The 25266-nt window shown below is 42.2% G+C and overlaps 1 protein-coding gene across 1 annotated transcript in view; it reads left to right on the top strand.

The window, feature by feature from the left end:
- LOC139037673 (nuclear envelope pore membrane protein POM 121C-like) overlaps positions 1–21486 on the top strand; it is a 29886-nt gene extending 8400 nt beyond the window's left edge. Inside the window, exon 5 of the mRNA XM_070474663.1 lies at positions 21399–21486. Within this exon, the coding sequence (XP_070330764.1) occupies positions 21399–21486 (88 nt within the window). The remainder of the gene's footprint in view (positions 1–21398) is intronic.
- The last annotated feature ends 3780 nt before the right edge of the window (positions 21487–25266 follow it).

Here is a 25266-nt window from a genome sequence, read left to right on the forward strand (position 1 = left end):
AGGCTACCCACTCCAGTATTCTGGCCTAGAGAATTCCACTAACTCTATAAGTCCCTGGAGTCGCAAAGGGTCGGACAAGCCTTAACCACTGGACGGCAACAGACTGGGAATTTAAAATAAGTAAAATTAATACAGTAAGGGAAGAAGTGGACAGTATGCAAAATGGATGGGGAGTGTAAGCAGAGATAGAAATTCTAAGAAAGAAAGGAAATGGTACAAGTTGAAAGCATTGCAACAGAAATGGAGAAGGCTTTTTACGAGTTCCTGAGTACTGGATACGACTGAGGGGAGAATCAGTGAGCTTAAAGATAGGGCAACAGAAACTTCTCAAACTAAATAAGAGGGAAAAAAAGACAGAAGAAAATAGAATATCAAGGAACTGCGGGACAGTTATAAAAGGTATAACATTTGTGTGAAGGGACTACCAAAAGAAGACAGAAAGAGAGAAAGATAAAATATATTTAAAGTAGTAAGGGCAAAAAAAAAATAATCAAAAATAAAGTAGTAAGGGCTGAAGATTTTTATTCGACATGCATCAAACCAAAGATCCAGAATCTCAGAGAACACCAAGCAGGATAAATACCAAATAATTAACACCCTTGTATATCATAGTTCAACTTCAGAAAATCAGAGCCAGAGAGAACCTTTAAAGTAGACAGAGAGGAAGAATCTTACCTGAAGAGAAATTAGTGTCACAGTGATGATGGATTTCTCTTCAGAAATCAAGCAAGCAAATAGAGTGTGCAGTGAAATGACAAATTGCAGGGGGTAGGGGCAGAGGAACTTAGATTTTGTATCCATCAAATTTCTACTTCAAAAGTGAAGGAAAAATAAAGACCTTCTAAGATAAAGCTTGGATTTGTCTCCAATAGATCTGCTTTGCAAGAAATGTTTAAAGAAGTTCTTCCCACAAGGAAAAGGAAAGTGATACAGGATAGAAACTTAGATCCACATAAAGAGTGTTAGAGAAGGAATAAATATAAAGATAAGGTAAAATATTTCAGTTGTTATTTTTTTATCCTTTAGTAACCTGATTCATTTAGTTCAAAATAATTGCAAAAATACAACTGGTGATAATAGTTTTTGGGTAAATGAACTGGTATAAGAGTAGTTCTTCATGAGCTAGAAAGGAGGGACTGGAAATACTCTTTAATAAGGTACATGCACCAAGCATGAAGAAATACAGCATGATCTGTTTATGAAGTTAGGTTAGTTGTAAGTGTATACTGTAAACTCTAAGGGAACTACTTACAATCTTTTTTTAAAGAAGTACATATAATTGTCATGCTAAAAGAAGAAAAAAGTGTAACTATACAAAATACTCAAAATCAGAAAAGGTGAAAAAAAATCACTTAAAAGAGTGGATCACAAAAAAAAAGAAAGAATGAGGGCAATGAATGGAAAAGTTACAATTATATAGTAGCAATTAATTCAAATATATCAATAATCACTTTAAATATTAATGGTCAAAAAGCAGCAATTAAAAGAGACCCTTGGGATAGATTAAAAAAATAAGCCCCAATGACATTGTCTCTAGGAGACACAGGTTCAATTCCTGGGTCCAGAAGATCCCCTCGAGAAGGAAATGGAAACCCACTCCAGTATTCTTGCCTGGAAAATCCCATGGACAGGGGAGCCTGGTGGGCTACAGTCCATGGGGTTGCAAGAGTCAAACACAACTTAGCAACTAAACCACCACCACATATTGTCTATAAGAAACTCATTTTAATTACAAAAATATTTTAATTAAAAGAGACAAAAATGATAAATTATGCTGACACGAAGCAAAAAAAAAGCTAGAATAGCTATGCTAATGCCATACAAAATAGACTTCAGAACAAGAAAAGTTATTAAGAGATAAAGAAAAGGTATTAATTACATCATGTTAAAGAAGTCATTTCTTCAAAAAGATATAATCTTTAGCATACATGCATATAACAACACAACATTAAAATATGTAAGGCAGAAACTGATAAAGTTGCAAGGAGAAAGACACAAATCCACTATTGTAGCACTAAACACAGCTCTTTCAGTAACTGGTAGATGCGGGAGGCAGAAAATCAGTAAGGATGAATTGAACAGTATCATCAATCCACTAGATCTAATTAATTTTTATAAAATACTACATCCAACAACGTAGAATACTGTCTTCTCAAGCTGATATGAAATGTTCACCAGATAGTCCACATTCTGGGTAAAAAAGACACCTCAACAAACTTAAAACAATATAAATTATACAAAATAGATTCTCAAACCAAAAAAATAAAACACTAAAGTAAAAAAAAAAAACAGAAGGATAGCTGAAAAATCCCCCAATATTTGGAGATTAAGTGACACAGGGATCAAACAAAGAATTCTCCAGAGAAATTTTACATACTTATCACTAAACGAAAATGAATATAAGCATATAACATCAAAATGTATGAAATGCAGTAAAAGCAGGATTTAGAAGGACATTTACAGCATTAAATGCATATATTAGGAAAAAAAAGTTCTGAAAACAATCACTTAGTGGAAGAACAACATTAAACCCGAAGCAAAAAAGAAAAGAAATAATGCCAACTACAGCAGAAAGTAATGAAATTGAAAAAACAGGAAATCAATAAACCCAAAACCAGTTCTTTGAAAAGAAGAAACAAACTGATAAACTTCCAACTAAGCAATCTTTAAAAAAAGAGAGAGAAGGCACAAATTACTAATATCAGAAGTGAGTGAGGGACTATTATTACTCATCACATGGACATTAAAAGGGTAATCAAGAACTATTTAAACAAGGTACCATATGATATCACTTATATGTGGAATTTAAAATACAATGCAAATAAATATATTTATGAAACAAAAACAGACTCACAAATACAAAGAACAGACTGACAGATGCCAAAGGGAGGGTGAGGGAGGGAAGGATTGGGAGTTTGGGATTAGCAGATGCAAATTAGTATATATGGGATGGATAAGCAACAAGGTCCTATTTTGTAACACAGGGAACTATAGTCAATATCCTGTGATAAACCATAGTGGAAAAGAATATGAAAAAGAATATATGGAAATAGCAGTCACTTTGCTGTACAGCAGAAATTAAGCACAACCTTGTAAATAAGAAAAATGACATGTTTGAACAGGGGAATGACATGTTCACTAATGAATTATTTTGCATATATACCAAATTTTGGAATGAACTAATTCAAATATTTCCCAAACCCTTTCACATTCAGCTTTTAATTTATATAACCAAAATCCTGCTGAGGATGTGATTTAATGACTAAATAGTTCCCAGCCAGTAAGATTCCCTTATGCATAAACCACACATCACTAAAATGTAAAGCTGTTGTGATTCAAAGGACACCATTAAGAAATTTCAAAAAAACAACCACCAATACAAAGAAAAAATGGCAAGGGCTTCCCTGGTGGCTCAGTGGTAAAGAATCCTCCTGCCAATGCAGGAGACAAGGGTTTGATACCTGATGCAGGAAGACCCCACATGCCGCAGACTAACTAAGCCCATGCGCCAAAACTATTGAGCCTGCGCTCCAGAGCCGGGAGCTCAACTACTGAGCCCACGTGCCACAACTCCTGAAGCCGGACAGCCACGGAGTCCCTGCTTCAGCAGGGCCTAGAGCCTGTGTTCCCCAAGGAGAGAGGCCACCGCAACGAGAAGCCCAAGCACCGCAACTAGAGTAGCCCCCCGCTCCAGAATTAGCAAAGCCCTCGCAATCCAGCACAGCCAAAATTAAACTTTATACCTGCAACTCATATGTATGATTTTAAAAATCTAGACTATTTAAGAACTATTACAACTCACTTATAAAAGACACATAGTCCAATTTTTCTTCTAATGGGCAAATGACTTGGACATTTCTCCAAAGAAACATTAAGCACATGAAAGGATACACAACATTAGCCATCAGAAAAATACAAATCAATACCACAATGAGAGACCATTTCACATTTCATAGGATAGTTATAATACAAAATTACAGATGGTAAGTATTTGTGAGGGTGTGGAGAAATTGGAACATTCACATGCTGCTGGCAGGAATGTAAAAAGGTGCAGTCACTTTGGAAAAGATTTTTGCAGGTATTCAGTGAAACAGTTTACCATATGGCCCAGCAATTTCACTTCAAGCTATACACTCAAAAGATATAAAAGTGTGTATTCACACAACACCCTATACATGAAAGTTCACAGTGACCTTCCTCATAATAGCAGGAAAGTGGAAACAACACAAAAGTCTATCAACTGAGGTATGATCTATACAATGGAATATTATTCAGCAATAAAAAATCAGGGACTGATACATGCTACACTATGGATGAACCCTGAAAACATTACACTGAGAAGCCTGACACAAAAAATCACACTGCATTATTCCATTTAAATTAAATGTTCAAAATAAGTAAATCCACAGAAATAAAGAGTAAATTAGTGTTTGCCTAGGCCTTAGGGGTTAGGGGAAATAGGGACTGTCTGCTAATGAGTAAGGTATTTATTTGGGGGGAATGATGTAAAGCTTCTAAAATTGTGTTGCTGTTGCAGCCTTCTGTAAATATCCTAAAAGACGCCAAATTTCACACCATGAAGTGTGACTGTAAGTGAACTATATTTCAATAAAGCTGTTAGTGATATAAAGACTGCATTATGTATCACCAGAATACAAAGTAAGTCCCCATAAGAGTGCAGAATCTTGTTCACTCACTTTAAAGGACCAAAACTAGGGCAATGAAACTCCAGAGGAATCCTATGAGTTAATGTTCGAGGTACTATGCCATGCTGAAACATTCATGAGGATTTCCATGTTTGTTCTTTTTTAAAAGTCACCTACAGTTTAATAAAACATTCAAAAGTGTCAGAAAAAAAGTCATAACTCAGGGAGAAGGTAACACAGGGAGGTTATCAAATTGAAAATAAGTGTAAAAGTTTTTATTACATGAATCTACACCCTGAATATGAAACTGGACCCAAATTTATTATTGATGTCCAAAATAACATCAAATTAAAACAGCTCAGTTAACAACACCTCTTTGGAAAGCACCAAGTTTTGAAAAAACAAAATATCAAGAAATAAATGTTTTGCAGTCATGGAGAATGGAATCATCCAAATTTCTAGATTAAAAATTAAAAACTCAGATTCCATGTCACAGGCATTGGATTGCCTCTCCTCCTCCTGGCAGGAGTGGATTCCAGGAAGTGACAGATGCATAAGGATAAAGCTCATAAGAATCCAAAAGTATTTTTAAAAGGTTACTGTATTTGTTGACCCTGAATATAATTCTTAACAACATATAATAGACATTCAAATCAGCACAACCCGCAGGCAAAGTAACCAATAATCAAGAAAAATTCAGAACTGTGTGCAATATGTATCTAAACTCTATAAGGCTTGGAAAGATGCATGCACTGCATTGTTTGGAGCAGCACTGTTTACCATTGCCAGGATATGGGTGCAGCCTAAGTGTACATCAACAGATGAGTGGATAAAGATGTGGTATGCATGTGCAGTGAAATACTACTAAGCCATAGAAAGAAGGAAATTTTGCCATTTGCAGCAACATAGATGGACTTGGAGGGTACTGTGCTGGGTGAAATACGTCAGGCAGAGAAAGACAAACACACGTAGCAAAGAGTTGGACACAATTAAGCAACTGAACTGAATTGAATATGATATCACTTAAATTTTGAAATTTTAAAAATACAACGAACTAATGAGTATAACAACAAAAAGAGAGAGTCATAGATATAGAGAACAAATTGGTGGTTACCAGTGGGGAGAGAGAAGGGGAGAGGGACAAGATAGGGGTAGGGAATAGGTACAAGCTATTATGTATAAAAATAAGCTACAAGGATATATTGCACAAGATAGGAAATATAGCCAATATTCTAGAGTAACTATAGATGGAGTAAAAACCTTGTAAAAAAAAGGTTGTGAATTACTACACTGCACACCTGTCACTTATATAATATTGTACATCAGCTAAATGTCATGAAAAAGTTTTTTGAAAATTTAGAAAAATAAAATCCATCGGGCTTTTAGTATAAAACTTTCCACAGGCATTCAAAACCCAAAACAAAGACATTCTGCATTTGTCAAAAAGGTGTCTGTCCTTTACACCCGTTTATTTCAACAATCAGTTCACAGGACTATCACCACAAAACACTCTCCTCAGCGCTTCCAAGGTGCCTGAGGCATCCTGCTTTTAAGATGCCTGAGGTGTCCTCGGCCAAGATGCAACTACTTAAGTGGTGAAAGAGAGGCTTAAGCTGGCTTAAAACTCAACATTCAGAAAACTAAGATCATGACATCTTGTCCCATCACTTCATGGCAAATAGATGGAGAAACAGTGGAAACAGTAACAGACATTATTTTGGGGGGCTCCAAAATCACTGCAGTTGGTGACTGCAGCCATGAACTTAAAGAGGCTTCCTCTTTGGAAGAAAAGTTATAACCAACCTAGACACCATATTAAAAAGCAGAGACATTACTTTGCCAACAAAGGTCCGTCTAGTCAAAGCTATGGTTTTTCCAGTAGTCATGTATGGATGTGAGAGTTGGACTTTAAAGAAAGCTGAGCACTGAAGAATTGATGCTTTTGAACTGCACTGTTGGAGAAGACTCTTGAGGGTCCCTTGGACTGCAAGGAGATTCAACCAGTCCATCCTAAAGGAATCAGTCCTGAATATTCACTGGAAGGACTGATGCTGAAGCTGAAGCTCCAATACTTTGGCCACCAGATGCGAAGAACTGACTCTGGAAAAGACCCTGATGCTAGGAAAGACTGAAGGTGGGAGGAGAAGAGGATGACAGAGGATGATATGGTTGGACTGCATCACCAACTATGGACATGAGTTTGAGTAAACTCCGGGATTTGGTTATGGACAGGCAGGCCTGGCATGTGGCAGTCCATGGGGTCGCAGAGTCCGACACGACCCGAGCGACTGTATTGAACGGGACCAAAAAGCGCGGGCAACACAGACCACGCCCCCATCGAGGCCCGCCCCCACTGACGCTATGTCCAACCAGGGCTCCTGGCTAGCGCAAGCCCCGCCCACACCCGGGAGAGAAGCCCAATGCCTCAGACACGACCGGCGCCATTTTGAGCTCCCTGTTGTCACGCTGAGGCACGCAGGTGTGTTAAGCGGGAAGGCGGGGCTGGAGCTGGGACACAGCACGCTTTCCCCAGCCTGACTGTGCCATTTAAAACTATCATTAAGCACTACTTATTTGTGCTGGGCACTATGCTGAGTACTTTCTGTGCATAATCGCCTGAAATCTCCTCCGCCGTCTTGGAACCTGGAAGGTGAGTCAGATAGTCCTTTGGATGCATTAACAAATAATAATACGAAATGAATGAGACTCCACCCCGGTAGAGTAATCTGAGTTGGCAGGACCCCTCGTCGAGTAATAGAAGTGGACAGAGCTTGGAGAATATTAAAATTAATTCTACCTGCATAAACCTGGAGTCTTAACGGCGTTGCATGCTGCATTGCTTCAGTCGTGCCCGACTCTTTGTGACCCCGTGGACTGTAGCCCACCAGGCTCCTCTATCCATGGGATTGATTCCCCAGGCAAGAATGCTGAGTGGGTTGCCAAGCCCTCCAGGGAATATTCCCGACCCAGGGATCGAACCCTCACCTCTTAGGGCTCCGGCATTGGCAGGTGGGTTCTCTGCCGTTAGCGCCACTTGGGAAGCCCTTTACCACGATGGGGGTGCTTCTTTCTGGAAAATATGGGGGCTGGAAAAGTACCTAATGATCCCACTGTGAATGAGATGCCTCATTTTTCTTTAATGAATAAACTTTATTTTGAGATGACTGTCAATTCCCACACGGTGTGAGAATTAATACAAAGGGATCCCATGCATCCTTGATCCAATTTGCCTTAATGGTAACATCTTGAGAAACAGTAGTTTATTTACAATGTCACAACCTGGATATTGACATTGATCCAGTCAAGATAAAGAATTGATCCATGACCACAAGGGTCCGTCATATCCATTTTATCCCCACATCACTTCGGTTCTCCATGCAGCTTTTCCTTATCTACTGGGTTACACTCCTTTATTCTCCATCTCTGTAGTTGCAAGAATGTTGTGTACACTTTACTTCTAGATTTAACTATTAAATGGTTGTTTTTAAGTTGCTAAGTAATGTCCGACTCTTTTGTGACTCCATGGACTGTAGCCGCCAGGCTCCTCTGTCCATGGGATTTCCCAGGCAAGAATACTTCTTCAGGGGATCTTCCCCACCTAACAATGGAACCTGCATCTCCTGCATTGGCAGGTAGATTCTTTACCTCTGAGCCATCAAGGAATAAATGTTTGAAAAAGATGAGCATCACATATCTATTTTGTTTTTCTCTGTTCAGAATTTGTGTATAATTCTATGGTTGCTGAATAAAAGTTTTTAAAGTGCATTGCCAAAGAAAAAGAAAAAACAATGTTGTGTAAATATACCATACAGTCCTTTTGAGATGTGTGCTTTTCACTCACATAATTCTCTGAAGATTCATCCAAGATGTCAGGTATATAAATAGTCTTTTATGGCTGACTATTGTTCCATAGTATGGATATTCTTCATTTAGTTTAGCTTTTCACCCACTGAAGGAGATCTCGGTTCTTTCTAGTTTTAGCTATTATGAGTAAAGCTGCTATAAACATCCATGTACAAGGTTTCTATGTAAGCATAAGTCTTTATGTCTCTGGGTGGTAAGGGGGGTAGTGGGGGGGGGGCGGGGAGATGCTCAATTGCCAGGGCTTGTTTAGTTTACCAGTAAGAAGTTGCCAAACTGTTTCCTAGATTGGAAATAAAATACACCATCTTATATTCTTTTTTTTTATATTAAGAATTATTTTATTGTGCTTTTCTTTTTACTTTTCTGTCTTACTTTTTTCCTATTAATCATTTTGTGCAATTAACTAAAATAATTCAAATCAGAAAATCAACGTTTTCTGTTTTTCTTCACATAACAGAGTACTTACTTAACTCTTTGTCAATTTTATCCAAATGCTTTCCTAAACATCCTATCTCACTTGGTGGTTTTTTTTTTTTCCATTTATTTTTATTAGTTGGAGGCTAATTACTTTACATCATTACAGTAGTTTTTGTCATATATTGAAATGAATTAGCCATGGATTTACATGTATTCCCCATCCCGGTCCCCCCTCCCACCACCATCTTATATTCTACCAGCAATCTGTGAATGATTCGCATCCTCTCCCACCTCACTACAAGTTGGTGTTTTTCCTACTTTTTTAGCCATTCTGATAAATAAATAATGGTATCTCATTGTGGTTTTCATCCCTGATGGCCAATGAATGTGGAAAACTCTTTTTTCTTCTCTGTAGATTCCTCTTTGACGAAATGGCTCTTCATGTCATCTACCATCTTTAAAATTGGGTTTTTTTATTGTTGATTTTTGAGAGTTATTTTATACACAGATAATGTGTTTGTATGATGCTGAATCTTTGAAATCTCCTGAGAGTTTATGACCTAAAACATGTAAGATTTTTAAATTAGAAACATCTATGCTTTAAAAGAATCTGTACTTGTCTGTTCTCCAATGTAATGTTTGATATGCCTCGAGAATTCTTTACATATTTAGACAGTGTTGCTTTGTTGCATGTTTGTTGCTAAGTTTTCTCTCAATCTACAGTTTATTTCTTCCTCTTAACAAAGTCATTCACAGAGCAATGTATTTTAATTTTGATAAAGTTCAGTTTATCAGTTTTTCCTTTTAAGGGTTATGCCTCTGCCTATCCTCAGATCTTGATGATTTTCTTCTGTGATTTTTTCCCCCAAAATTTTATAGTTTTATATTTATATCTGTGGTCTGTTTCTTTTGAATCTGTGCCATGTCTTCACTGTGGCATATGGGATCTAGTTCCCTGACCAAGGATTGAACCCAGGCCCCCTGCACAGGGAAGTCCCTGTAATACATTTTTTATTACTTTTTGTATGACATGTGACACTTAGGTTATAGTATTTTTTTTGTCTTGATGTCCAATTGCTCCAGCATCCTTTCTAGAAAAGGAACATCTTTCATCTATTAATTGCTTTTGGCCCCTCATCAAAAATCAGCTGGGAATATTGGTGTAGATCTATTTCTCAGTTATCTGTCATTTTCCGTTAATCTCTGCTTCTGTTCTGTCAATTCCACAAAGTCTTGATTACTATACCTATAAAATAAGTTGTGAAGTCAGGTGACTGATTCCTCCAATTTTCTTCTGTAAAACATTTTAGCAATTCCAATTCCTTTGCTTTTCCATATAAATACTGTAATGATCTCATTTGTAACTATAAAAATCTTTCTGGGTTTTGATAGGAATTACATTAGACCTATAAATCAACCACAGGAAATTGATATGTTTTACCAGGCTGACTTTTGAAGTGGCATTTGAATTCATGACTGCAGTAAACCACATCATTTGTCTACATCTTTGATTTCTTTCAGTGTTACGTGGGTTTTCAGCATGCAAGTCCTGAGTATATTTTATTAGAAATACATGTAAGAATTTCTCTTCTTTCCAGCTGTTGGGTTATTTTTCACTTTGTCCGTATGTTCATTGCTGCTGTTAAAATTAAATACCAAGTGGAGACTGGACTTGAAACTTCTCTTGAGTAGACAGAACCTGTTAAGCCACTTAATTGAAACTTAGCTTATCCTGCTGTGTAACCAAAACTCAGCTTGGATTGTTTCTTGTAAATGCCTCTGAAAATCATAAAACTGTTTTTCAAAATTGGAGTAAGGTAATAACTTTCTAATCCCCTGTTGTTAGGCAAAACCCCAATGCTATAACCAGTCTTTGTAAAGAATAAACAGCTTCTGTATTTTCACTGTATAAGCAATTGTAAAAGTGTAACTCAGCTTCATTCCACTGTGAGTCCGCTGTCAGCTCACACGCTGTTCTTATGTGCCAGATAAACTGATCTCCGCCTCCTAATTACTGCTTTATTGATACAGTGATTTTATTTGTTATTTCTGGATTTTTAATAGTATATTGAAATATAATTGATTCCTTTAAGGTTTTGCCATATCTTGCAAACTGCTAAAATCATTTATTCTAGAGTTTTATTTTCTGGGTTGTTGGGGTTTTGTTTGTTTTGTGGGATTTGTTTTGTTTTGATTCCTTGGGATTTTCCTCTATAGACAAGTGTTTGGTGAATAAAGCACTTTTATTCTTTTCTGTCATCTGAGAATGTTTCTATTTCCCATCCATTCCTAAGGGATATTTTCACAAGATGGAGGATTCTGGGTTGACAGTTCTTATCTTTGAAGAATTCATGCTTTTGAACTGTGGTGTTAGATAAGACTCTTGAGAGTCCCTTGGACTGCAAGGAGATCCAACCAGTCCATCCTAAAGGAAATCAGTCCTGGGTATTCACTGAAAGGACTGATGTTGAAACTGAAACTCCAATATTTTGGCCACCTGATGCGAAGAGCTGACTCATTTGAAAAGACCCTGATGTTGGGAAAGATTGAAGGCAGGAGGAGAAGGGGATGACAGAGGATAAGATGGTTAGAAGGCATCACTGACTCAATGGACATGAGTTTGAGTAAACTCCGGGAATTGGTGATGGACAGGGAGGCCTGGCATGCTGCAGTTCATGGGGTTGCAAAGAGTCGGATACGACTGAGTGACTGAACTGAACTGAGTGCTCAAGAAATGGTGTGCCAGTTTCTTCTGGCTTAAATGATTTTTGCTGAGAAATTGTTACACTTAGATTGTTTTTCACTGATAGCATGTCATTTCTCTTCCACTGCTTTCCATAAATTCTTTTCTGTCATTGGTTCTCAGAAATCTGACCACAGGGTGTCTTAGTGTGTAGTCTTAGGTTTGTTCAGCTTGAAGTTCACGTGACTTCTTAAATCTATAGGCCTGTGACTTTTGTCAAATTTGAGAACTTTATAGCCATTATTTTTTCAAGTATTTCATCCCTCTTTTCTTTTTTCCTTCTGGGACTCTGGTAATGAGACTGTGTTCATTTTTGTTCAGTCTGCTGTATGTCTGTTGTTCAGATGAGGTTATTTCTGGTGGTATAGCTCAGTGTTAGAGCATTCGACTGTAGACAGGGTAATTGTTCTGTCTTCAGAATTGATATTTCCCTGTGTCTCTTATATGCTAGTCTTAAACCCGTCCATTAATTCCTTTTAATATTTCATTATTGTATTTTTCAGTTCTAAACTTTTCATTTGGTTCTTCGTTATATCTTCTCTTTCTTTGCCAAAATTTTCTGTTTTTTTTCATTGATTTCAAGTATATATGATGGCTGCCTTAAAATCCTTGTCAGATAATTTCAACATCTCTGTCACATCAGTGTTGGCATTTACTGACTGTCATTGTTCAGTCCATTTGAGATCATCCTAGTTCTTGATATGATGAGTCATTATCTATTGAAACCTGGGCATTTTGAGTATTGTGAAACTCTGGATCTTATGTAAATGTTCTATTTAAGCTGGGTTTTATGACTCTTCTGCAGGAGGAGAGGGTCCTGCCTCATGACTGCCAGGTGAGTGTGAAATCTAGGTCTCCAGTTGGCCTCCATTAACCCTGAAGGACTGAGGTTCCCCTCACTGCTGGTCGGGGTGGGGCAGGGGTTCCAGCTTCCCACCAGGGCTCCAGTGCTACCTCGCTGGCAGGGAGGGGTATGAACGCCTCCTTAGTGCTCCCCATGTGACCTGACTGCCCTCTTAGGTAGGGAGAGTGGCCTCAGTAACACTGAGCGGTGGTCGAAGCCCCCTCTTGACCACCTCTTGTCGAGAGGACATCACCTCCTGACAGCTGGGTGGGGTGGGAAGCCCAGGCTCACTCCAGAGCCCACCAGCACCGAGGAGTAGAGGGCTCCCTCATCACCCAGCAGGGACCCCAGCAGGGGGTCCCTGCTTGGGACAGCCCCGTGCCCTCGCCAGAAGGGAGTGGGGCACTTCATCACAGCCTGTAGGGAGTGGAAGTCCAGGTTATTGAGTTGGTCTTTGCAGGCATATGTGCGTGGCTTATTCAGACTAATTTATCTCGGTTTCTGCTTTGTGCCTGGATCAACCGCCCTTGACCTTGAGATACAGATGAGAAGCAGACCAGTCAACTGACTTCTTTGAAATGTGGCCAGACATTTTCACTGGCTGAGAACAATGAAGGGGAAGGGTCAGAAGGAAGAAACGGATTGCAACCTACAGTAAGCACTATAAATTACTAATCCCTATTAATGTTCATCCTAAAGGAGATCAATCCTGTGTGTTCATTGGCAGGACTGATGCTGAAGCTGAAATTCCAATACTTTGGCCACCTCATGCGAAGAGTTGACTCATTGGAAAAGACCCTGATGCTGGGAGGGATTGGGGACAGGAGGAGAAGGGGACGACAGAGGATGAGATGGCTGGATGGCATCACCGACTCGATGGGCATGAGTTTGAGTGAAATCTGGGAGTTGGTGATGGACAGGGAGGCCTGGCGTGCTGCAGTTCAGGGGGTCGCAAAGAGTCGGACATGACTGAGCGACTGAACTGACTCACTGATTAATGTTCACTGATTCCTAAAATGTTGACGTGCACTCTTGCCGCCTCCTGCTTTACCACGTCCAATTGACCTTGATTCATGGATCTAACATTCCAGGTTCCTATGCAATATTGTTCTTTACAAACATCGGACTTTCACACATCCACAGCTGAGCGATGTTTCCACTTTAGCCCAGCCTCTTCATGCTTTATGGAGCTGCTTCTCTGCTCTTCCTCAGTAGCCTATTGAACACCTATCAACCTTCGGGTTCATCTTCCGTTGTCATAACATCTTTTTGCCTCTTCATTTTGTTCATGGGTTTCTGAAGGCAAGAATACTGAAGTGGTTTTGCCACTCCCTTCTCAAGTGGAGCACGTATTGTCAGGCCCTGACTCGGAGGGACATGCCCTTCAGCTGCTCCACATAGGCCAGACAACACGCCTGGCATCCTGGTTGTCCCACTGTTGGTCCTCGTTAAGCGTGTAAACTTAGAACTGAATAAATAACATGTGCTGGCAAAACCCTGCCGAGGATAGCAGCTGTGAACATGAGCTTTGGAATCAGATAGCCCTGGCTGCAAATTCTAGCCCTTCCACTAATTAGCTGTGTGACCCTGGGTAAGTTATTAACTTCTCTGAACCTCATCTATAAAAGGAGAATTGTTAATATAACATGTTTTGGTTTCCAAGTATGAACAAATAGCTATCTGCTGCTATTTTTGTTACTTAGGACCCCATCAATACACTTTGGGATGGTTTGTTACACAGCAGTGGGAGGATATGGTTTTTATCCTCCCATAATACAGACTGAACAAAATGGGATTTTCCTGACATTATGGAGCCAGAATTCAGTCTCTTTCCACTACACCATCAGGGTGCAGCCTCTTCAGACATCCCCATCGCCATGAAGCAGGGCCAGTTATTGATAAGACAAAGGGCAGGTTCCATTTGTGAAACTTCAGTCCACTCACTTATGACTCGGTTTTCATATCAATAAAATGGGGTCATGGCACCTCCTGGGAGGCTTATATTACTGTGAGAGTCTTTTCGGGGAGGGGGATTCTGCCAGTGAGACTTGGGTACTGGCCTTTCTCCATTGTGGAATCAGAAACTGAAACATCTTCCTCTATATCTCCTTGGGAGTGCACTGGAAACTATCCCTGGAGGCCAGCAGACACAAAGGTCCACAGCCAGAGCCCTCCTCCTGAAGACTGGAGGCTGGAGGGTGCGGGTGGGGGTGCCAGGCTTGCAGGAGACAATATACACAGTGAGTGAGACCAGGCCCCTGGCTGGAGCAGATGCAGTCCCGGGGAGCAGGAGGGTGTTTGGGCAGGTGTCCTGTGGGTGTGACCCCCTGCAGTTCTAAAGGCGGCCCTGCTGCTGCCCCTTGGAGCTTAACTTGTGCAGGCGAGGCTTTTGCTAACCAGGGGTAGGCAGGGGGAGTGGGGTGAGGGGAGGGTTTTCCTCTTCTGGAGCTCAGAGTTTCTAAAGAGCCAGAAGCTCAGAAGATGCTGGCATTGTAGCCCACCACCTCCCCAAGTGGGTTGGGGAGGCAGGCTGAAACTCCCCCCAAACCATATAATTCACAGTGTGTCCCTGGGTCACCCACTGTCTCTTTGTTTATTCAGTCAATACATCTGAGGCTGCAGTCAAGACTTCATCTCACCACTGTGTGATTTGAGCAAGTGACATCACCTTGCTGAGCCTCAGTTTCCTCATCTGTAAAATGAGGATGACAATAATACCACTTTCGTAGCTCTTCCAGGATTTATTGAGAAAACAAGTAAGGCCCTCTTATTCCTGTTGATGCTCTCCTCCATTCCATGCCCTTTCCATCACCTCAGCCCAGGAGACCCCCTGTCTGTCCACTCAAGAGGCCCAGCCCTGCTGGTATTTGGGGTTGTGCAAGGAAAATAGCCAAAGACACAGCTGGAACCAGCAAGATAAAGGCTCTGTGACCTTGGACGAGACACTGGCCCTCTCTGGGTTTCAGCTTCTCCATCTATGGAAGACAAGAGCTGCACTATAAAAAGTTGAGACAGCTGTGCCCAGTGCATCTATGCGGTGCCAACTGTGTGCCCCACACTTCACCTGCATCCCAGCAACCCCAGGGGGCTGCCAGCGTCATCAGCAGCCGCACTGTACAGGAGGGGAGGCTCAGAGAGGTGGGTGACGTGTCCACGGTCACACAGCCAGGAGTAGGGGTTCTGGGCTTGAAGCCCCACACTCCTGCCTGAGGAGCTTGGGCCCCTGGGAAAGCAGGGCTGACTCTGGAGGGGCTTCGTCTTGCCCTGCTTCCCAGCACCCCCTGGGAGGTGCACCCTGGAGGAGCAGCCGCCACCCTGCCTCCGCCACCCTGCCTCCGCCACCCTGCCTCCGCCAGGCTCAGCACGAAGCGGGGGCAGAGCTGGTGCTCCGACTCCAGCTCATCGGAAATGAGATGGAAAAACACAGGAGAGTTGGCCTGGGAGAGGAGGGTGCTCAGGAGCTGGCGCTGGCTCTCTGGGGCTGCAGCACAAAGAGCTGAAACAAGATTCCATTCCTTTGAGCGTGTGAGGACCTCCTGTGTGCCTGGCACTGAGTGGGGCCAGAGGGTGGGTGGGAGAGTTAGGAGCCGTCCCCGCCCCCAGAGAGCTCACTTCCATCACACAAGCCCTCTGAAGCATCACTTACTTCGGAAGCTCACTATGTCCCTTCACTCTCACCACCACGGAGCTACGGGTGCTGTTATTACCCCCAAGGAATGTATCTGGAAAATGAAGCCCAGAGAAGGAAAGTGATTTGTCCAAGGTCACACAGCTAGTCTATGTGGAAGTAGAGAATTACAATTCTTTCCTTTGAATTATACAATTTATTATCAGGTATTTACCTTTTAAAGGCAAAACAATCCTTTCGCTCTCCAAGCATACTTAGTTTTCTAGTTATTAATGTGGCCTCATTAATCTTTCTCTTTCACTAGTGTTTGCTTGGTATGACTTCCAAAAGTTTTAATCAAAAATACATATGTGTACTTATATGTAGATGTGTCTTACATGATTTATTTAGTCTGGATAAAAGCTTTTAAACTCTCATATCAAGCCCATTCAAATTTAGTATAAGTGAGTATTTTTATATTCATTTATTTCTACTATGTTTTTATATATTTGTATTTATTTCTAATTTTTTTTTCTATTTGTGCTTACTTCACTCTGAACAAAAGAAGTCTTCAAATCTGACTGCCATCTTTCTCACCCCATGTGTTACTTTTTTCTAGTAGTTCACTTCTAACTTTTTTTAACTTCATATTTGGAAAATAGTGTTATTTCATCTGGTGAGGACTTCATTTCTGTTCACCAGTCTTCACTGAACGTCCCAACATCTCAGACTTTTATTCTGAGATCATTGCCCCTTTAACTACCTCAGTTTTGTCTTAAAGAATCATCTTTACTCTTTTCACTGTTATTTGAATAAACATTCAGGCCTGTAGTTCTACACAGATCTTTTGAATCTTAGCATATGAAGGTGTTTCAGTTCCTTTTGGGTCTACTTTCGCTGGTTGTTTTTATGGGGTAAGAACAGCCCTTTCTCATCACTCCCTTTGTTTTTCTTGAGACACACCTGAATGTAGCTCTATGTGGATTTTTAAAGTTATTCACATGGCTAGGATTTTCATCTGGCTGTCTGAGGCTGATATTTTTGTCAAATCCAGGAAATGCTCAACTGTAATTACTTTCAATGTTTTCTTTCTCCCATTGTCTCCAGTTTCTCCTTGGAATAAAATTGGAAGATGAGCAAAGCTTCCCCCCTTTTGTGTTTCATATTGTTTAACCTCTTTATTTGAACATTCCATTTCTTTATATACTGAATTGGGAAAAATATGCCAGACCTAATTTTCATTTCTATGTTTCTTTCTTGACGTATCTCTAATCTTCTGCTATAGCTCATTAAAGGAGTTTTAATTTTAATTTCTGTATTTTTCACTTCTAGTAGTTCCAGTTGTTTCCTTTAATAATCTTTCTGTCCATTTCTGATCCCTTGTGTATCTAACTAGACATGAGAATATAGGTGAATTTTCTAGGTAAAGAACTTTGACCGTGTTTCTACAAGCTGTTGTAGTCCCTTGTATATGGTACAGATTTGTGTCCTGGGAATGGGCTGTGTCTGTGTGTGAGTTTGTGTGGTGACATTGTGCATGTGTATTTGTGTATCTTTCCCCTATATTCCTTTTACACAGCAAAATTGCAAGCGTCCTCTTTCTTAGTAAAATGTCCCATCGCCATTGGTTCATGGGTATTTGTATTGGGTATACTGTGACGTCATTCTGAGGCTAACCACCCCATCTGAACATCAGTATCTACCACCTGGTACATACATTTCAGTCCACAGTTAGTGTCTGTTCCTGCCAGGACTTAGCTATAAGCCCCCTTGGGGCCCCAAGTTAGTCAAGTGTAATCACTTGCCAACTTTCCTCTTGGGGAATCTGCCCCATGGTCATCAGCAGTTTGTGCCTCCCCTGTTGACAGACAGAACAGTTCTTGGCATTTTGTGTCTGAGGGTTCAAAAGGAGTGTGTGCAGTTTCAGCCCATTTCTGTGTTACTACAGTCCATAGACCAAGGAGGCCCCCTCAAACCAACACATTAGCATAGCCACTCATCAGTTCCAGTCATCTTACAAATCTGAAGCATGGTTTTTCTAAAGGGCATTGACATATCCTACTTTAAGTCAGTCTTCAGATTTCCATGGTGATTTACACAGGGCCGTGCCCCATCTGGGCATCCTTCCAGGAGGCCAGTTTTCCATTGCCTTTTGGCCTGGCCACATGGACAAGCTATTGTTCACCACCCATGCCTCAGTGAAAAACCCAAACAGAGGGGCAAGTAGATGCAAAACATAGCCCCATGGAGCTAATTTATTTTTAACTTCTTTGATCAGAGTGATAGTCTTCCAAATAGGAAACTGCTCACCTTGTAACTGTCATCTGAAAGTTAATCTGATCTTTGTTGGTTAATCAAGAGCTGTTTATAGGGCACTGTCCCAAGTGGCAATACAATCAGTGGCTCCTCATGTGATCCCAGAGTCAGCCTGGGGAAAATGAGTGTACTTGCCCACGGGTACGATGCGCAAGTCTCTGCAGCTCCCTAATAGCATATTCCTGTGCAAACCATTTCTATTTTATTATGAAACTCATCTGGGCATTTCCTTCTCTGTTATAGTGTCCCTTTTCCATCACCCGAAATACTATGGTATTTTGGGCTTCAAGGTTATTTAATGTCCTTCAGTTGTAGGGCAGAGTCAATTAATGTCTGAGAACAAGAGAGTAATTGTGCCTCAAGTGGAAATTTTCTAGTCAGTGGTCCCAGCAGTGGTCACTGGGAGGGAATCACAGGGTTTTGCTGTAAGCCCAGTGTCTATACTCTACATGGGTCTATCCTACGAAAAACTGTGTACCAACACTTCAACTTCTATTTTATACTCTGTAGCCTCTGACGTTTTACTGCTTCCCATTTAGCAATTAGGATTGCTTGAATGAAGGGCGTATTTATGTGCCCTTTTTTTATAATACCAGGCAGGGGAAACATTCTCTAGTCAGACCCAGTGTCCATCTCCATAATATATTCAGGTAAAACTGACGTGGCCACTTCACACAGAGCCTGCATAAAACATTCCAGTTTTCATCCAGACCTTCTGTCTTAATCCTATTAATTCATGCAGTTCTATTATTTTCTCAAATTATAGGCTTCAGGAGGTCCTGTGTCACCCACAGGTTTGTGTGCTGCACAGTACATGACGTTCGTTTGTCGAGGAGCCCGAGAAACTTCCCTTCCTCCCTCCCAGTCATTCCACCCAGACATGCATAAGGCTTTGGGTCCTTGGGCGGACACTTGAGCCAAGACACACTGGCCCCTTTATCAGTCTTTATCTAGGTAACTAGTTAAATCTGCTTCACTGTCAGCCCAGCTGACCCCCAGGTGGGTTTCTCATTGTAATCTTTGCCTCCTGGCTTTTAAAATTACTCCACACTGGGTTAAATAGAGTGGAAAGACAAGTTGGAGAACCCATGTCCCCTTGTTCTACTCATCCTCTGATGGTGTTCCATTAAGACTTTTAAATGCCTTTAATGCCTGCTTTATCCATCCTATTCTCAAACACCGTGCAGAGATTTCCATTCTGCTGGGATTCATGCCTTGATTTTCCTTTCTGCTTTTTGCCATTTTTTTAGTCTATTTCTTAATTAGCATCTATAAAACCCATAAGGGGAAACAGACAGAAAAATCTAACAAAGTCATTTTGGGCTGCTGTTTGATTTGACAGCAGTTAGGTTACACGGCGTGCCTCAATCACAGCACTTGCCCTGCCCTGAGTGAGGGTTAAAGTCGCGATTGCCATAAAACCAGTGCAGCATTCTTGGCTTGTGTGCAGAGCACTTCAGCTGCTTCATCTGAGGTGCGCCACTTGGCATTTATAGGGGGGAGTCGGATAGTCTTTGTCCTCAGGGGAAACAAACTTTGCAGGGCCTTTTATCCAGCCCACAAGGCTGACTGTTCCATCGGGAATAACCTTTGGTGTGTCTGAGTCACGCATTGCCTTCTGTGATTGTTCTTTAGTGACGTGTGTGTCCTGTGTCAGGCCAGACACACTCTTCCACTCTGCAGCCTTCAGAACCAAAGATGCATCCTCCACATTAGCCCTGGCACGTTCCATTTCAGCACGGGTTCTTCAGGAAGCCGATGAAAGCAGCCCAAGAAGGAAACCCTTCAGACTCCACCCCCTGGTGTCCGCGGTTTCTCAGTGTTGCCGTCTTCCTCACCAGGCTGACCTTTTTGATGACCAGAGGCCGCCTCTCCCGCCCCACAGCTGAGCTCGTCAGTGCCGAGACCTGCCCCCAGCCCTTTCTCTCGCTTCAGTTTTAGCTACCACAGGTGACAGTGCCCCAGGGGCTGCATACTTGTTTTCTTATTGTTCTACAATTCCTGTACATCCACTGAGGCCCAAACCCCAGGAGCTGGGTGTATCACCTCTCAACTCTGTGGTTTACTTTTAAGTAAGAGACGGCAGCACAGCTGCCACTTCATACCATGAATCACCTAGTGGCCGCCCAAGGGTCAGAGGCTCCCCACTGCCTCACCCTCTCATCCTTTCTCTTCCCAGACCGCATGTCTCAGTGCATCAGGGCCTTGTAGTAGATCCCTCATTTCTGACACAGAATGCTGTTTGCTCCCTTTTCTGGGCATACAGTAATATGAATCTGATGTTCACCACACTGCCTGGGGTTAGCATCAGACCCCACAGTGGGGGACACAGTTCCCGACAAGAGGGCCCCTCCATCAGAAACCATATGCAATTTGGGGATTCCTAGCCACCCACACTTCTGATGGACTGGCTATATATTTAGGGGTTCCCACAACCCCTGGGGTATGATAATTCCTGTGAAATAATTCCTAGGACTAAGGTGCGGGGAGCCAGCCTGACTGCTCAGGCTCCTTCTTGGCTCTGAGAGAGATCAAGAGGTCCCTCTCTGTCCTGCCACCCCTGATTTATTAAAGCACAGGTTGGCCTTTCTCACCTCCCTCAAGGAAATTGCTGTAGCGATCTTTCACCTGTTTTCCTGGTGCTGATAAACTCGTCATGACTGAAGCCTGTTATCTATCTAGTTAATGTTCTATTGATCTCAGTCATGTTGGGTGCTAGGGTAATACTTTACTGTCCTTAAGTGAAGGAATTTAAAACATCTGTGCCTATAGCTCTGCACATATGCAAACCTTTAATCTATTAGTAACTCCTGTTAGCACATATATAGGTGTGGTATTCTTCAATAAAGTCATCGGTTTCAGTCGAGAACTGACTCTGTCCCTCTCAACCCCATCTTTTCTAGTCTTTTATTTCTCAGGTATTTCGGCGATTGCGCCCGTGATTGGTTCGTTTGCCGGCAGGCTCCGGCAAGTGGCGCCCGAACAGGGACACGAGCGGATCCCGGACTACAGCCACCCAAAAACAAGTAATCCCGCGGGCAGCGTCTGAAGTTGCAGGTATTGTGGGTGGAGAGGGTATAGTTGAGAGTAAAAATTATGGGTCAAAGTAGTAGTAAACAGTTCTTTGTTTCTACGTTAAAAATTATGCTAACTGCTCTAAAGTTTATAACTCCTAAAAATCTGCAGCCTACCTCCGGGACAGTTGAACACATTTGCAATTCCCCGGAAGACCCAAAATCTAGTAAAAAGGAGGCTGTTGCTTTAACATCTGACTCAGAGTCTGAACTCTCTCATGAGGATCAAGGAGAACTAGATGAGAAAGCATTTGAGTACAATAGAGAGAATTGGGATGCTTTTATTGTCACAAAAGGGAAGGACAAAGCATCCCCCTTTTTGGAATTTAAAGAAATGTTAACATCCATATCACAGAGAGGAGAGCTCTACCCCCTTCTACCTAGAAATTACCTTAATCACGCTTTATACATTTTAAACTTTTTAATTGTAGATAAAGAAGGACATTCAGCCGCGCAGAGATTTTGGGATCCTCAAATCTCTAGTAAGAAACCGATGGTCTTGTGGAAGGACCCGTTAGATAATAACTGGCATGGCCCAGATCCCGTGTTAATTTGGGGGAGGGGTTATGTATGTGTTTTTCCACAGGATGCTGAAGCACCACGCTGGCTTCCAGGAAGGCTGGTACGCCAGACGGAGGAGATCCCTAAACCAGCAGATGAGTCGTCTGACTCTTCAACAGAGAAATCTTCTCCCGACAAATCAGCAGATGCATGAGTTTATTCTTCAAGCAAGGAGGATAACTGCAGAGACGGCTCAACCTCGACAAGCCCTAGCTTACACTGTGCTCACTTTGGCTTGTGCGATAATCAATCAAGCCTTCCCTCAGGCTGAAGCCAATGCTTTTGTTTCTGTTAAATGGCCAGGGACAAATTGGGAAAATAGTCCTAGTAAAAGAATTGTTGATGTTTTCCCATTTGTAAACGCAGCCATTTCCTTTGAGGGAGATATAAAGGCCATTAGTCAAAAGAAAAGGGGGAGATGCGGGGAGCCAGCCTGACTGCTCAGGCTCCTTCTTGGCTCTGAGAGAGATCAAGAGGTCCCTCTCTGTCCCGCCACCCCTGATTTATTAAAGCACAGGTTGGCCTTTCTCACCTCCCTCAAGGAAATTGCTGTAGCGATCTTTCACCTGTTTTCCTGGTGCTGATAAACTCATGATTGAAGCCTGTTATCTATCTAGTTAATGTTCTATTGATCTCAGTCATGTTGGGTGCTAGGGTAATACTTTACTGTCCTTAAGTGAAGGAATTTAAAACATCTGTGCCTGTAGCTCTGCACATATGCAAACCTTTAATCTATTAGTAACTCCTGTTAGCACATATATAGGTGTGGTATTCTTCAATAAAGTCGGCGGTTTCAGTCGAGAACTGACTCTGTCCCTCTCAACCCCATCTTTTCTAGTCTTTTATTTCTCAGGTATTTCGGCGATTGCGCCCGTGACCGGTTCGTTTGCCGGCAGGCTCTGGCACTAAGGGAAGCCATCTCTTTACACTTACAGTTTTATTATAAAGGATACACACAGGTGAATTCTAAGAGGGTTCTGGATGCCGAGCTTTCATGCCCTTTCCTGTGGAGTTCTCACACATCCACCTCCTGCCATGTCCATGTCTATGTGTTCACCATCTTCGAAGTTCCACTGATCCCAGGTGTCCAGAGATTTTACGGGTGTTTTATTAGGATAGGATGTTTTATTATGTAGGCTTGTGGACAGGGACTTCCCTGTAGCTCAAATGGTAAAGAATCTACCTGCAGTGCAGGAGACCCGGGTTCAATCCCTGGATCGAGAAGATCCCCTGGAGAAGGGAATGGCAACCCACTCCAATATTCTTGTCTGGAGAATCCCATGGACAGATAGAGAAGCCTGGAGGGCAGGCTACAGTCCATGGAGTCGCAAAGAGTCAGACACAACTGAATGTGCCAGATTATGTAGGCACAATTAATCAAATCATTGACCAAGTGAAGTTAAACTCCAGCCCACTTCCCTCTGCCTGGAGGTCAGTTTGGCTTGAAGTTCAAACCATCTAATCCTGCAGCTGGCCTTTCACTCCCATCCTCCAGCCATTCAGGGATCTACAGTGAGCCATCTCTTTGGCATAACAAAGGCTATCTTAGCACACAGGAAGTTCCAGGGAATTTTGAATCTCTGTACCAGTAATCAGGGAGAGAGGCCAGACACCATGTTTATTTATACTAGGGTAGTGTGTCCAGATTTATCACGTGTACACCTGCAGTATGTGCAGTATACTGTATGCTAAGCACACCTCAGTAAACCAGGAAAAATGACCACTGCCATCCCGGAAGACGTTCACCGAGTTCTAAGTGGACAGAACTGCATCTCACAATCCCTGTGACTGGGACAATAAGCAGTTTGTTTCAATGACAAATCTCCACTCTGAGCTGGCTTTTATGTTCCCCTCTTGGTATTTTGGTTGATCAGATACAAGAATCTATAACTGTATTTGACTTTAGAGAAAAAGGAGACGCGATACAGGGGCAGGGGTGGGGGCGGTGGTAGGGGGTTCTGCTGAGTTGTTCAGTCAGCAAACAGGGACCCAGGTCCTGTAGATTAACCCTTCAGTTCCCAGTCCTGTATACTTTCTCTGGGGCTTCTGCTTCCTTGGGACAGACTCTAAACTTCTGCTGTGAACCTGGCATATAAATTATGACTTTAATCCTTATTCCCAATCCTCCTTGTGCGGGATGCTCACCAGGTCTGAGACTCTGGTAACCCCAGCCTTTGTTCCCCCAGATACTCTAACATTAAAGGGATGCCTTCTCAAGGGTGCACCCTTCCTGTCTCTCTCCCCATTTCCAAAGTGTGTTTTTTTTTTTAAACATATATATATATATAGGAAGCCTCAGAATTAACCTTCCCCATCTCAGCCGGGGCTCTGGGGCAGCCTTCCTTACTTTTGCAAAAGCCCCAGGTGAACCCATGCATCATACCCAGTTCTGGAGTAATCTGAGAAAGGAGGACACTCCCAGGATAAATGGGGGGTGTGGGGGGACTTTTAACTCCAACTTTCACCAACTAAGGTCTAGTATTTTCCTTCAGAAAATGTTGCCAAGAATAGGAAATGCCATTCTGGTGTGGAAAATCAGTCTCCCATCACTTATGCCAGCCCTGGTTTCTGTGTGCTGGGTGCGGAACACAGTTCAGAGATCTTCAGGGACTGAGAGCATCAGGGTGGGCACTGGGCTCCTTTCCCCAGGAGGGTGAAGGGGAGGTTGTGCGTGTGGGGTGAAGGGTGAAGGGGGGTGAAGGCAAGGTGGGGCAGGGGAGCTCGGCAGGGGACCGCAGCCTTGCCACGCACGTCCATCCCCGTCACACCTGCCAGAGGAGATAGGGTCTGGGGTTCCTACGGAAGCCGAGTGGTTTCAAGTCCATGCAAATGTAAAACGAGGCAAAGCCTGACCTGAGGATCCTTTTGTTTCATGACTCCTGTGTGAAATGCATGACATTTTAATAGAATTTAACTGTCCTGCAGGGGTGTTGAAATTTTTACCCACAAAATAAACAGACTGCTATATTTAAAAAGATCACTTTTCCCCCTGCCTAGAAGCAAGCTTCTCATAACAAGATTGCCCTAGAAATCCTTGATCTCTAGATCACAGATTCCCAGTGGTGCTTGGTGAGACCCTGCTTATGCTAACTCACTTCAGTCGTCTCCAATTCTGTGCGACCCCATAGACGGCAGCCCACCAGGCTCCCCCGTCCCTGGGATTCTCCAGGCAAGAACACTGGAGTGGGTTGCCA

Source organism: Odocoileus virginianus, chromosome 12 (assembly GCF_023699985.2).
Source record: "Odocoileus virginianus isolate 20LAN1187 ecotype Illinois chromosome 12, Ovbor_1.2, whole genome shotgun sequence".
NCBI lineage: Eukaryota > Metazoa > Chordata > Mammalia > Artiodactyla > Cervidae > Odocoileus > Odocoileus virginianus.